The 15,518-nt window shown below is 42.6% G+C and overlaps 1 protein-coding gene across 1 annotated transcript; it reads right to left on the bottom strand.

Annotated features, from left to right (window-relative positions):
* Positions 1-1,126: 1,126 nt before the first annotated feature.
* Positions 1,127-15,150, bottom strand: rhbdl2 (rhomboid, veinlet-like 2 (Drosophila)). The gene is made up of 8 exons (XM_073847604.1): positions 14,821-15,150; positions 14,078-14,316; positions 12,760-12,908; positions 12,394-12,506; positions 2,309-2,409; positions 2,147-2,207; positions 1,959-2,020; positions 1,127-1,616 (listed from the first exon to the last, which is right to left on the bottom strand). Exons 2-8 carry the CDS (start codon positions 14,312-14,314, stop codon positions 1,434-1,436), a joined length of 906 nt encoding a protein of 301 aa, XP_073703705.1. The 5' UTR covers positions 14,315-14,316; positions 14,821-15,150; the 3' UTR covers positions 1,127-1,433.
* Between the last annotated feature and the right edge of the window lie 368 nt (positions 15,151-15,518).

A 15,518-nucleotide genomic window follows, 5' to 3' on the forward strand; every position in this document is an offset into this window, starting at 1 on the left:
TGAAAACAGTTCAAATTGATTTTTGTGAACTGAAAATACCTGTTATGTTCTGTTTAGACCGGCAAGAACACTGTATCCATATTGGCCAGCAATCAATGATCTGTTGTGGAGAACTACCATCGGCTAATTACAACAGAGGGAACAGAAGGACAGAGGACAGCATTTGTTGTGGGATGCTTTCTGATGTTAACTCAAATCACTTTGGTTTCAGCATGTCACAGCATTTCATTTACACCCCAATTTAATTAACCCGCTCATAAAACAACTATTAAACTGTAAAACACAATTCTATTGATATGGACAATATATTTTAAAAATGACACAATTCTCCTAATTGCACCACATTTCCAACATAAACATTTCTGAATATTAATAATTTGATCATTAATGATAAATATTCAAGGTAACCGTAGATGCTTATCATCAGCATTGATTTGACACAATTTCCTATTGATAACAGATCAATAACTTATGCAATACCGCATTTAAACTATATTGGTGTGACCTCAGGTTGAGGTCTGTCTACATTTTGATCAGTGCTGCCCTCTTCTGGCATACTATATCTCAAATATTCTGAGTTAAAAAAAATTGAAATACATTTAAAATTTAAGTAAACTGAGTTTTATAAAACAATAATAACAATTATAATAATAATAATAATAAAAACTGCATGTCAAGTATTTTCTTTTTAACCACAAAGCTCATTTTTGGCTCATCACTTTAAGGGATAGCTCACCCAAAAATAAAAATTCTATAATTAATTACTCACCATCATGTAATTCAAAACCCATAAGACCTTTGTTCATCTTTAGAAAACAAGATATTGTTGATGAAATCCGAGAGCTTTCCCACCCTTCATAGACAGCAATGTAACTGAAATGTTACCAGAACCAGAAACGTAAGGACATCGTTAAAATAGTCCATGTGACATCAGTGGTTCAACCGTAATTTTACGAAGCTATTTCTTTATTCAACAAATCTTCTCTTCTGCCATTACTTAGAGTATTTCAGTTACATTCCTGTCTATGCAGGGTCAGAAAACTCTTGGGGTCATCAAAAATATCTTAATTTGAGTTCTGAAGATGAACAAAGCTCTTACGGGTTTGTAATGAGGGATTGTAATTGTTAGACAAGCCTGGAAAAGGCTCAATCATTTTGTTCATGTATAAAAATGATAAAATATTAAACTTCTCTTTGTTCCCTAGAAACTACAGTAAGTGTTTATGCTAAATTAAAATATTATTTGAATATAAATTATGTCCAAAAATCACATTTTTTCCCTTTAGATATGTAGGTAGTGTATTAACATACAGCCTTAAATGTCTTTAAAAACCAGCAGGATGTTAAGACACATTGACCTGATACCTGCTCCTTTAAAAAAGCTATGATTGTCCATTGTAAACTGATGCATTACTTCAACACACACATCCTCCTCATGCAGGTGCTGGAGACAAGAAGATGTTGAAGATTATGGCAAAAAAGAGGAAGGTGATGTATCCCACAATGCACAGCCAGAAGCGTGGGTCCTTCAGCAGAGCTTTGTTGTAGTTGGTGAAAAACACATAACCAATGGTCATGCCTGCTACCCCTCCAGCAATATGGGCCACAAAAGAGACCTAACAAAAAAGCCAAATATTAACAAGATTGTTATCTTAGTTTAAAGCACCGGTGCCCAAACTCGGTCCTGGAGGGCCGGTGTCCTGCAGAGTTTAGCTTCAACTTGCCTCAACACACCTGTCGGAAAGTTTCTAGTATGCCTATTAAGAGCTTGAATAGCAGGTACAAGTGTTTCTAATTGGGGTTGGAGCTAAACTCTACAGGAAACCAACCCTCCAGGACCAATTTTGGGCAACCTTGGTCTGAAGCATACTACTTGAGTACGGTAATTAGGTATTCAGGTATAAATACCCGTTTAATATATGGTTTATGATTCTACTATGGTTTTAAAATTGCCTCACCTTCAAACCAGCCTCGTGGGTCACGAACCTTCTGTAAATAGCAAATCCGACATCTGTTCCAACTAAAAAATAAATAAATCATTTGTTAGTAAACAGATCTGAACATAGTGGTTAGTTTTTCCAGATATTAATAGTAGATATCAAAAAAGATGTCAGATGTCATGAATGGAAAGTGGAAATGCACGCACCAATCAGAAGAATTATTAAGATGCGAAACACCCCCAGAAATACTTTCATCTCTCCGAAATTCTAGAAGGAAAAAAAAACCTTTTCTCATTTGGTACTTGAGTATATAAATCTGAATTGCATTTTTAAAAATTAGATCCCATTAAATATTAAAATCTACTCACCACAATGGCATTCATGAAGTAACCTCCCATGAGGGCATAAACACCACCCGAAGCGCCCACAAGAGCACTATAAGGATCAAAGATGGAGCTGGCAAGAGAGCCTGAAAGAGGATTCATACACAAACACATTTCATGAGAATATGAAGACAAACCAGAGCTGAAGACTGAAATTAATGAGATTTCGGGCCATAAGATCATAATACTTTACAATATTACAGTTCCTACTGCAAATAAATGCAGCACTGGCGAACATGAAAGAGTTCTTTAAAAAATATTTTTAAAAATCATACTGATCCCAAGTCTTGAATGACACTTGAGGTCAAAATCCACAGCTGTGCTTTTTTGTGTAGTGATAGTTATTCATCCCTAGCTTTTCCTAAACAGTTAAACTGCCCGCTGTTCTTCAGAAAAATCCTTCAGGTCCCACAAATTCTTTGGTTTTTCAGCATTTTTGTGTATTTGAACCCTTTCCAACAATGACTGTATGATTTTGAGATTCATCTTTTCACACTGAGGACAACTGAGGGACTCATATGCAACTATTACAGAAGGTTCAAATGCTCACTGATGCTTCTAAAGGAAACACAATGCCGGGGGGTGAAAACTTTTAGAATTTTTAAATTAGGGTATATTTAACTTATTTTGTTTCCTGGGAAGCATGTTAAGTTCTGTAGCTTCTGAAGGGCAGTACTAATGAAATATCATATTATTTATATAAGAAAATAAGAAAAATGTACACATCCTTATTCCATTCATCCCCGGCTCTTAATGCATTGCGTTTCCTTCTGAAGCATCAGTAAGTGTTTGAACCTTCTGTAATAGTTGCATATGAGTCCCTCAGTTGTCCTCAGTGTGAAAAGATAGATCTCCAAAACATACAGACATTGTTGGAAAGGGTTCGAATACACAAAAATGCTGAAAAACCAAAGAATTTGTGGGACCAGAAAAATTTTTCTGAAGAACAGCGGGCAGTTTTACTGTTCAGGACAAACAAGGGACTCATGAACAACTATCACTGAACAATAGGGGTGTAACGATACACCAAAGGCACGATTCGGTTCGGTTCACGGTTTTGGAGCCACGGTTCGGTTCGGTTCGGTTCGGTTTCTTGACTGCAATGCTAAGGAACAATAGATTCACTTAATAAAAAGAACAACTAAACTTTCTCTTTATTAACATTAAGCTTTGAAATGGGCTTGTCCTTCAGACAAGTAAATTAGACATTCACTTGTCCAAATGAAAAATTTACTTATCCGGGGCAAAAAAATTCCTTTTTTTGCTGTAAATTAATCCATTCTGAAGCAATAGTCTCATCACTACTCTATAAGGTCTTACTTTAATCTGAATACTTGTGATAATTGCCTTAAATTGATTTCTAGGACACCTTTTTAACCTCATTTTCCTAACCTTACTAACTGTATGTGTCATCATTCACATAAAATTCTTAAATTATCAATACATCAAATTAGAATATTATAAAACTGAATATTAAATAAAAAATATATAAAACTGTATTTACTTAGACTGTTTAATGAAGATAAAGGGTTCCAAAAAAATGCATTTACACAGTAAAATTGCACTGTTGTACTTTATTAAACAATCTAAAATATTGGAAAAATGCAATACCTTTAAAAACCGAACCACCGTTAGATGGCAGTAGTCACTGTCTTAATGAGCAAGTCACGGATTCAACCATAGATGGATTCAACCAGTTCGTTCACTGACTCGATTCATTAAAAAAATGCTAAATCATTCAGTACTGAAATAACGCTGTGTTGCTCGGAGATTCAAGGAGTTTCTGCTGTTGCTTAGAACTATTTCGTTTGCAAAAACGGTTGATGTGTCTAATATGTAAGTCAGTTAATATAAACTACTAGTTTATTGAACTACTGTTGTATAAAATCAATGTCACGTTTGCAATCGTAATGGTGCTTTTCTACCGCAGTATGTTTAATGCTTGTTTCTTTGTGTATGCTGTTAAGCCTATATTAGTGTTGATTTTCTGTGAGTCAGGTTGCCTGCACTAGCTTGATACTGTCTGTTAGAGCTGGGCGGTATGACCAAAAATTTATATCACGGTATTTTTCAAAATTATACGGTATCACGGTATATGACGGTATTTTTTTTTTTCATGCATGACTAGGTGTTAACCACATTTCCTAATAAATTAGAGAATAATTACTGCAGTATATTGGCTTACATTGACCGGACTAGTATTAACCCAGGTTTGATTGGTCTCACAAAATGCTGCTGTTCACAAAGAAGTGACAGTGGCACTCATAATTGTAATGAGGTGAAGAAATCAGAATTCATGATTTGCAGTCAAAATACACAACACTTTATTGTGCATTCTTCACCAGTTCACATTTACAAGTCTACGCGTTTCTCTTCCAGCAGGAGGCGCTGTCAGATTGATAGTATACAAAGTAGCGCAACAAATGATTTTGAAACGTGCAGCGCTCATATTTATTCAATGGATAGCCTTTTGAAGTTTCATCGCAATTCTTGTCTTTCAGTCCCCACATTTTAGACCACCTGAAATCATAATTATGACTTTCATAACCCCCTAATAACACTGCAGTCATCAATGAAAATTAAGAGCTTTATTTAAGACTTTCAAAAACAAACCTTACACAAAATACTTTTCTTTTTTATTTATTTTTCCCACCATGTTCGGGGCACAAGAAAAATATTAAGGGACTAAATTAATATCAGCATATGAAGTATAATCGTCTCTCATTGTCTGAAAGAATGCACATCAGATGCTGAAAGTCAGTTTTTACTTTCACTTTAACATATTGATCAGTTTCCACGTTGCTTGTGTGATATCCATTGGCTTTAAAGCATAAATATTAATAAAAATACAGTATATAGAAAAGACATATCTTTAAAATATTGCGACGTAACACCAACGTAAAGCCATTGTTTTTCTCTCACTGAAAGCTACATCTGTCTGCGCACAATGCGCCGATCTCTGCTCTCATCTCTGCAGACACACCCCCTCTTGAAATTTCGGCATTACAAGTTTTGCAAATCGCTAACCCTGGGTCTTTCTCAGATATACTGAAATACGTCCACACCTCAGATGTGTTGCTTCAGACAAGCACGTGCAAGCTGCGGTTTCTGTTTGCGTCAACATACGTGTTCCCAGCGCTTTGTACGCACACACTCACCGGTATTGGGGTATATGAAAAATGAATATCATTAAAAAAAAAAACACCGGTATTCGGTATGAAAAGGTATACCGCCCAGCCCTACTGTCTGTTTTCAGTCATCTTAAGTAATAAAATCAGAATTATGCTCACCAAAGTTTCGTTGCTGCGCTAGTTATTGTTTGTCATTGATGTCCGGTCGGGCCAGTAAAATACTCGTTCACTTGAGTCCCTTTCATAAAGTCCACTGGTCCCGGACAAGCGTTAATGTCGAGTAGTAACCGAGTGTGATCGCTCACTCAAGTCACATGACATGACATGCAATTGGAAAATACTAACTTTGGAATATAATATTTAGAACAAAAGTTCATCATTACTGATACAATTTAATCAAATGAGATCAAATAAAGATGTTTGAATTGGTTAAATTAGTTAGAGACAAGTGATGTCAACCTCAACAATTGGGCAGCAAGGGGCGTGAGAGTACCGCGGTACGCCACGAGAGTTTCGCGATACGTATCGTGGTTGGTGTATCGCGATATTTCGGTTCGGTTTGTAATATCGTTACACCCCTACTGAACAACAAAAAAAAACAGTTGTGGATCATTCAGGTAAAAACACAGTATTAAGAATCAAGTGTATGTAAACTTTTGAACAGGGTAATTTTTTAAATTATTTTGTATATTTGTAAACGTCATTTATGTGAAATAGCTTATTCAAGTCAGTCCTAAATATATAAATAATTGCATTAATAATGCTTTTTGTATGATGCCTCTTATTTTGGTAAAATAATTAACATTTTGCAAGGTGTATGTAAACTTTTGACCTCACCTGTATAATTATTTTTTTGTTTTGTGAAGTATACATTTGGATCAGCAGCAACACAAACAAGACTGATCTTGTAGCAGTCAGATAACGTACTCGGTTACTTTCGTAACCTCGGTTCCCTGAGATACGGGAACGAGTACTGCGTCGTTAAGACGCTTATGGGAAAAAGCTCCTTTTTCTCCTGAGACTGAAGTATTTCAATAACGCAGTGTAACTGCACGACCATTGGTTTGTGCAGTGAGATGAAAACAAACCAATGGCTCGGCAGCGGAGCTGCACGAGCCTGTGGCAATGATTCGCGCCCGAACGCGCCAAAAGGGGCGGAGAATTCGGCTATATAAGCGTGCATTTTGCCACAGGATCTCAGGTTCTTCGACTGAAGCGACGACTGAGTCGTGCAGCTACTTAGCAACGGCAAGCAACGCAGTACTCGTTCCCGTATCTCAGGGAACCGAGGTTACGAAAGTAACCGAGTACGTTCCCTGTCGATACTACACTCGTACTGCGTCGTTAAGACGCTTATGGGGAACCAGTACAATCCCGCCGTTGCTAAGGTAGAGGAACGACTGTATGGCCCTAGCACAGGATGGGCTAGTAGGAGCCAATTTGCTCAATAGGATAACCTAATGAACATTCCGTTCCAAGGAAAAACGATACACTTGGAAACTCCCAGAGGCCAAGTGCATACATAGCAATACTGGTAACAGAATTCCTCATGCAGAAAGGACCCTAGTCTGCAAGACAGGGACATCTAGATTATAAAACCTAGCAAATGTGGACGGTGAGGCCCAGCCTGCCGCCGCACATATTTCTGCAATGGATACTCCGCTGGACCGGGCCCATGACGAGGCGACGCCTCTAGTCGAATGGGCTCTTACCCCCATGGGACATGGCAGACCCAAGGAAGAGTAAGCCAGCATTATAGCTTCCACTATCCACTTGGATAGTCTATGTTTTGTGACCGATAACCCTTTGTTGCGGCCTCCAAAACACACAAAGAGCTGTTCTGACTTCCTAAAAGAAGCCGAACGCTCCAAATAACACCTCAATGCTCTCACGGGGCAGAGGGGATTAAAGCCTTGGTCTTGCTCCGAGGGGGGAAGTGCCAAGAGAGAGATAACCTGGTCTCTAAACGGTGTTGAGAGACTCTTAGGTACATAGCCGCATCTCGGCTTCAGGATGACTTTAGAGTCATTTGGCCCGAATTCTAGGCATACAGGATTTATGGATAGAGCCTGTAGGTCGCCCATACGCTTGACTGATGCCAATGCTAGTAGCAGGGCAGTTTTTAGCGTTAGAGGTCGAAGGTCAACAGACTGCAGCGGCTCAAATGGAGGGCTCTTCAGAGCTCTCAGCACTGTGGGTAGGTCCCAAGTAGGAACTGTGACGGGGCGAGGAGGGTTGAGCCTTCTCGACCCCTTCAGAAAGCGAACGATCAGATCGTTCTTTCCCACAGACTGACCGTCCATAGGGACATGAAATGCCGCTATGGCCGCCACATAAACCCTGAGCGTGGAGGGAGAGCGTCCCTTGTCCAACAGCTCCTGAAGAAATGACAAAATCAATGATATGTCACACAAACTCGGGTCTGCACCGTGGGTGGAACACCAGGCGGAAAAGACAGACCACTTGAGTCCATAGAGTCGCCTGGTAGAGGGTGCTCTGGCCTCAGAAATAGTATTTAAAACGGTCTCGGGGAGATCTAAAGGCTCCCGTCGAGAGACCAGACGTGCAGCGCCCACAGTTCCGGTTGGGGGTGCCAAAGCGTTTTGTTCGCCTGCGTTAAGAGATCTCGTCTCAACGGAACAGGCCACGGTGCTGATGACAGCAGCCGGTGGAGATCTGGGAACCAATGTTGGTTCTGCCAGAAGGGGGCCACTAGCAGGATTTTGAGTCTCTGTTCCCTGACCCGCCTGACTACGTGTGGTATCAGGGCGATCGGGGGAAAAGCATATAACAGGAGATTGGGCCAGTCGTGGGCCAATGCATCCTGCTCCTTTGAAAAATAAATTGGGCAGTGACAATTGTCTTTTGAGGCGAACAGGTCTACCTGAGCCTTGCCAAAGACTGCCCATATTTCCTGAATCGTCTGGGGATGAAGCATCCATTCGTCTGAGGAGACGTTGCTCCGAGACAGCATGTCTGCTCCTTGATTCAGCCTGCCAGGCACATGAGTTGCTCTGAGCGAGCGAAAGTTGAGCTGAGCCCATCGCAAGAGACGTTCCACTAATGTGAAAAGGCGTCTCGACGAAAGACCTCCCTGGTGATTTATGTACGATACCACCGTCATGTTGTCCGAGCGGACTAAGACGTGGTGTCCCTTTAAGACTGGCAGAAGTGTATGGAGGCCTAAACACACTGCTAGCATTTCTAGGCAGTTGATGTGAAGGCGTTTTTCGGCTTCTGACCACTGGCCGAATGCCGGCTGGCCATCGCACAGAGCTCCCCAACCTGAGTTGGACGCATCTGTCGAGACCATCTTCCTTCTGCACGCCATGTCCAGGGGAACGCCCTGTTCCATCCAAGAAAAATTCTTCCAAGGAGTCAGCGCTGTGACACAGGTCTGATCTACCCTGATGCGCAGGCGTCCTAGACGCCAGGCCTGTGGCGGAACTTTCGGTTTCAACCAGTACTGCAGAGGGCGCATTTGAAGTAGGCCCAGCTGGAGTACTGGAGATGCTGAAGCCATAAGACCCAGCATCTTCTGAAAAGCTTTGAGAGGGCGAAGGGCTCCGATTTTGAAGGAGGCCGCGAGCTTTCGGATGGCTTGAGCTCGCTGCGGCGCAACCATTGCCTTCATTTGAATGGAGTCGAAAACTGCTCCCAGGAACGCAATACGTTGGCTGGGAGACAGAGTGCTCTTGGCAAAATTGACCCTGAGTCCTAGGCATTGCAAGTGGCTGAGGATCACGGATCTGTGATGTATTAGCTCGTTCTCTGACTGGGCCAGGATGAGCCAGTCGTCGAGGTAGTTCAAGACGCGGATTCCCTTCTGCCTCAGGGGGGAAAGAGCCGCGTCCATGCACTTCGTAAATGTGCGAGGAGCTAGAGACAGTCCGAACGGAAGGACTGTATATTGATAGGCCGCTCCCTCGAAGGCAAATCTCAAGAATTGCCTGTGGTGGGGGGCAATCTGGATGTGAAAGTATGCATCTTTCAGATCCAGCGAGCAAAACCAGTCCTTTGTGCGTATGTGCGAAAGGATCTGTTTTAGCGTGAGCATTTTGAATGGCCGTCTCATGAGGGCGCAATTCAAACGCCTGAGGTCGAGGATGGGCCTCAGACCGCCATCCTTTTTTGGGACGAGGAAGTAGCGGCTGTAAAAGCCTGACTCGCTCTGTGCTGGGGGAACCGTTTCCACGGCACCTTTTGCCAGCAGATTCCTCACCTCTGTACGCAAAACCTCTATGTTTTTGCTGTGAACTGAGGTGGAGACCACTCCGCGAAAGCGGGGTGGTCTTCGAGCGAACTGCAGTGTATATCCTCGTTCTATTATGCCCATAACCCATTTCGACACCCCGGGGATGGCTTTCCAAGCCTCGGCCCGTGTGCTGAGGGGTTGCATTGGTTTGAGCGGTTGGGTGCCGCTTAACAACTCTGGAAGAGGAAATTTGCTCTCTTTTTGAAAATGTTTGTTTTTTATTTTTTCCGCTATCACAGCGGTAAGCTGTAAGGGCGCTGACAGAAAGGGCCCGTGAGTTACAGCCAGTTTGTTTGGAAACATGCAGCGCTCTGAACCCGGAACAGAACGGGGTGTTTGGAGGCTGAAGAGAGACATCTTGGGGGCTGGTCCGGCTCTGGCGAGACTTGACCCCTTCCTCTTCCTGTTTTTTAAATCAGGAAGACGCTGGAGGCGCCTGGTCCAACACGACCTTGGGTCGGGGTCCCTGACGTCTAGGGAAAGGGTAGCGTCTGGCCGAGCGGGAGCGATGACGTGGCTCTACCTGGGGGGCTGGCTGAGCAGCTGGCGGGGCGGTCTTTGCAGGCTGCTGAGTCGGCGCCGGTTTGGGGCGACTAGGAGCCGTTGCAGAGCTTGTGCGCTTTGGCAGGAAGAGTCGCATAGCCTGGGACGACTTCTGAGCGGCGGTGAAGCGCTCCGCAAACCCCTCTACTGCTGGACCGAACAGACCGGTAGGAGAGATGGGGGAGTCAAGGAAGGCGACCTTGTCAGCGTCCTTGATCTCCGTCAGGTTTAGCCACAGGTGGCGCTCCAGCACCACCAAGCTGGCCATCGATCTGCCAATCGCCTGTGCCGTCATCTTAGTAGCACGCAACGCCAGGTCGGTCGCGCTGCGTAGTTCACGGAACGCAGCGTCATCTATGCCAGCCTCATCCATACTGCGGAGGAGTTTCGCTTGATAGACTTGGAGGACCGCCATTGAGTGCAGCGCTGATGCTGCCTGTCCAGCCGAAGAATAAGCACGTCCAGCGAGAGCTGAAGTAGTTCTGCATGGCTTGGACGGGTGAGTCGCCTTTGCCTTCCAGCCGATGGCAGTGGGCGGGCACAAATGCGCGGCCACAGACTCATCCAGGGGGGGCAACTTGTCATATCCTTTCTCTTCGGCGCCGTCAACCGTCGTGAGGGCGGAGGAAGAAGAGGTACGAAGGCGGGCGGAGTACGGAGCGCGCCAGGATTTAGAGATCTCACCGTGAACTTCCGGGAAGAACGGTGAGGCTCGCTGACGAGGGGCTTGGCGGCGCCCCGGCAGGAACCATTCGTCCAAACGACTCCGTACAGGCTCCTCAGGAGGAGACCAATCCAGTCCCAGCTCTTCAACAGCCTTAGATAGAACGCGGAAGAGTTCGGCGTCCATACCAGCGCTGGCGGTGCTGGGTTGAACAGATGGAAAGGGGGCGGGGTCTTGCGGCGAGCCCGACAACTCCTCTCCATCAGATGCAGCCAGAGACATGCTGTCATCCATGGCTTCCTCCTCACTCACTCCAAAAGAAACCAGATCGCTCGCGGCAGCCGAGGGATTTTGGTCTGGATGAGTGAAGAGAACGGGAGATTCCTCTTCATGTGGTGAAGGTGAGGCACGCGGGGGATCAGCCGGCGTGAGCTCACCAATCACCGTGCGCCGAGTCACTCTGCCCCGCTGCTTTTTCTTCACAGGCTCTTGTGAAGAAGAAAGCGGGAGGGCGCGAGGGGCGGGTCTGCTCTCTGAAAAGAAAGCGAGCCGCGAGCGCAAAGAGGCGAGACTCATGTCCCCGCAATGGGAACAATCTGTCTCAGCGAGCGCAGCCTCGGCATGGGCGGAGCCCAAACACGAGACGCACTCAGCGTGACTATCGACAGCGTGCAGAGGGGCTCTGCACGAGCAACAGAAACGCCGTGGCATTTGCAACAACGCCAATGAAATTTGCTCTTTTGGAATATGCTCTTCTATCGCCGGATCGCGGCAGGGAATCACTGTCAGCTGCTTGAAGCGTCAAAACCGACGAGCAGGCGGATCCGCTGCGAGGCTCTTCAACGGCGAGAGGCTTCTTTCTCGAGCGAAGGTCAGTCAGTGTCAGCGAAGATGTGAAGTCGTCGCTGAAGGAGAAGGATCTGAGATCCTGTGGCAAAATGCACGCTTATATAGCCGAATTCTCCGCCCCTTTTGGCGCGTTCGGGCGCGAATCATTGCCACAGGCTCGTGCAGCTCCGCTGCCGAGCCATTGGTTTGTTTTCATCTCACTGCACAAACCAATGGTCGTGCAGTTACACTGCGTTATTGAAATACTTCAGTCTCAGGAGAAAAAGGAGCTTTTTCCCATAAGCGTCTTAACGACGCAGTACGAGTGTAGTATCGACAGGGAACAGTATGTATTTTATACTAAATACTATTTTGTAAAAACAGTATGTAAAACAATGTGCACCGTCTCTACGTTTTAGAATAAACATTAATACCTGTTGTCACATAACGTACAGTAACTATTTGAAGTCCAATCAAATACTAATGATAAAGTCACAAAACAAATGTTAAAGTATGACTGATATTGCTTGTGTTATGTGTCATCTCTTTAATGTCAAAATGGAAAATCAAACAGAGTGCACTGAAATGTGATATATACCATATCCTACGCAGTGAACTATAATAAAACTACTGAAATGCACAAACCCACCTGCGAGGACCCCAGCCATATAGACCATGCCAACTTCAAAGCCCTTATGCACCATCTCCAGAGGAATGCCCAGAAAAAGCTGCATTATCATGTTTCCCATGATATGCTCCACGCTAAACCAACACAGATGGTCAGACAGATATATTAAAAATTTACCAATATGGTACTAACTTGGATGTCAGATCCACTAATCAATTGATTTGTCATTCTACAGTGGAACATAAGATTATTATGTTATCATTTTATTAATTCTTTCAAAATTGCAAGGAACTAAATAAATAGTTTTTTTACAACTATACTATAATTGTCTCAAAACAGAGAGACGTTTTAAAATACAATTGAAGAAAGGGAGTAAAATCCCCTCACCCAGCATGTACAAACATGTAGGAGAGAAACCGCCAAGCCTCTTCACGCTGTTCCGGTTTATAGGTAAGAGGACTCTCCCAGATCCCTACTCCCAGCGTTACCCACTGCGTCTGAGGCCTCCATACGGCATAGTAGATAAACACTCCCAACTGTCAAAAATTGAAAGAGACATAGTTTGTAACTTTATTATTCCAGTTAGCAAAAAGCACTGTGTGTGTCAGTATCTCAAACGTCATTCATTTCTGCTGTAGCAGGCTCAGCAGTGTTTGACTTATATGTGACCCTGGACCACAAAACCAGTCTTAAGTCGCTGGGGTATATTTGTAGCAATAGCCAAAAATACATTGTATGGGTCAAAATTATTGATTTTTCTTTTATGCCAAAAATCATTAGGAAATTAAGTAAAGATCATGTTCCATGAAGATTTTTTGTAAAATTCTTACTATAAATATATCAAAATGTAATTTATGATTAGTAATATGCATTGTTAAGATCTTAATTTGGACAACTTTAAAGGTGATTTTCTCAATATTTTGATTTTTTGCACCCTCAGATTCCAGATTTTCAAATAGATGTATCTCGGCCAAATATTATCCTATCCTTACAAACCATACATCAATAGAAAGCTTATTTATTGAGCTTTCATTGGATGTATACATCTCAGTTTTGTAAAATTTAACCTTATGACTGGTTTTGTGGTCCAGGGTGACATATTGTTCATCGCGTTAGTAGAAAATAAGTAAAATGAATGAGTCTTTCTAATGAAAGGTCTCATAAGTTCATGTTCAAGACACTGGTCAGTGCCTAGAGGTCTATTCTGAGGACTGTCAATGGAAACCAGGATGAATCCGCCTTTTTTAACACTGTGGCTAATAAGACTTGCCAAACAGGAACGGAAAAGTGGAAAACCAAGCTCAAAAGAATCTCAGTTCGGTCACAGTGAGGCATCCCAATGAAAACATTCACGAATTATGGAAATGTACTGGTTGCTGCAAACCGCTTTTACAATGAATACTTTTATTTTATTACAACATTGATTCATATGACCCTGTTGAACAAAAACTGCTTAAACCAGTATAAACAGTTTGTTTGCCTTAAAGAATCTGGTCATAAAGCCTGATCTGTTGGCTGGTTTTAGAGTGCTTTTCAGCTTGTTTGACTAAGAGATTAATAAACCAGCTAAGGGCATACAAACTTTAACTGGTTTAAACCGTTGAGGCTTAAAAAACAGTAACTGAGGAGACAGTATCAGATACCCAGAAAGATAAAATTCCACTGGTTCAAAGGTTGATGTTTTGCACCAAACATTTGATCTTACCTCTGCTAAACTGACTAGGATGATGAAGATTGGTGGCGGACAGCAGTTCGCTCGCTCCAAATACGTCTCACGCAACTCCTCGGGAAGCATCCATCTAGAAACTTTCTTCTGAAACTTCTCTACCCTCCGACCTTTTCTCCTGGGATTTCCTGGATTTTCTGGATCAATAGGAAATCCACCTTCGTCGTCCTCCTGCACGGGAAAAGCGTCTTCCTCTTCGATGTCATTGTCGCCCATTTCTTAAAAATGCAAATCAGGAAGGTTTTGAATTTATAGACAAGAATGAACAGAAAAATGGCAGGGTGTTTTTTTCTTTTCATTGACATAAACGTTATTAATACTCTTGGTGATTAGCAAAACGAATTCAAACTTAAAAGAAAATTAAAATACACTCCAAAGCATTTAGATTTCAGCTACACGTGTTTTTTCACTCTCTTTCTCTCTTCCGGAGTTGTTGGCTCTTCCTGCATAAACAAACTCATCCTGTATGGAATTATTTACGGATCTAGTACAGGCTATATGCTATATTTTAGAAACACTTTTATAAATTGGGAGAATGATTAATATTTTGAGTTCTTAGTAAGCCGAAATGAACAATTAAAAAAAAAAAGTTAATCAAGAACGTGCTTTCTATAATGTTTAGAAGTTGTATTTAAACGCAGCAAATGTCGTGTACTTCATACCTGAAACTATTTTAAATATATGTAACGTTAGATAGTTTAAGAACAACTGACTCAACTCACCCCTTTCTTCTGATTCACCGCCTCTCACACGAGTACAGGAGATTTCTCTGGGAGCGCGCCAAGATCAGAGCTCATTAATGTTGGTTTTGAAATGATAAAAACGAAGTCTATATCTTAAAAATATCCATAAAATACACAAAAGAAAGTTGTGTGACCACCACGAACTTAAGGACGCTCTCTGTGGACGATAATTACAGGCTTCTTCCAGCTTTTCCGGTTCCAGTCTTCCTTCCTCTTGTTTCTAACTAGAGGGTCTGCAGGATCGTTTTATGTTTACTTTTGTTGAACGAAAAAAGCAACCTATGACCCGCCAAAGTTTGGAAGGCTCTCTACCTGCGCTTCCTCAAACCGCCACACCTGAAGTCACGTGACGCATTTAGCATTCATCCATTTTAAGCACGCCGTCCAAACGAAACTTACTGATAGAAACTATATATTCTAAACACAAACCATAAACAAAAGACAGTATTATATACACAGTATTTGCAAAGACAAGGTGCAGCTTAATTCCATTCAAAAGAGAATGTGGACCCCTTTATGACCATTAGAGGTCGCCATTGTCAGTATAATTAATAGTCTGGTTTCTAAATATATAATTCAGACAAAAATTGCTCGTGTATTTCTAAACTTTCTTAATTTATTCACTAATAAATCTATTAGCAAATTCTCATTAACGCTCTAAACAGATTTGATTAATA

Source organism: Garra rufa, chromosome 9 (genome assembly GCF_049309525.1).
Source record: "Garra rufa chromosome 9, GarRuf1.0, whole genome shotgun sequence".
In the NCBI taxonomy this organism is placed as follows: Eukaryota; Metazoa; Chordata; class Actinopteri; order Cypriniformes; family Cyprinidae; genus Garra; species Garra rufa.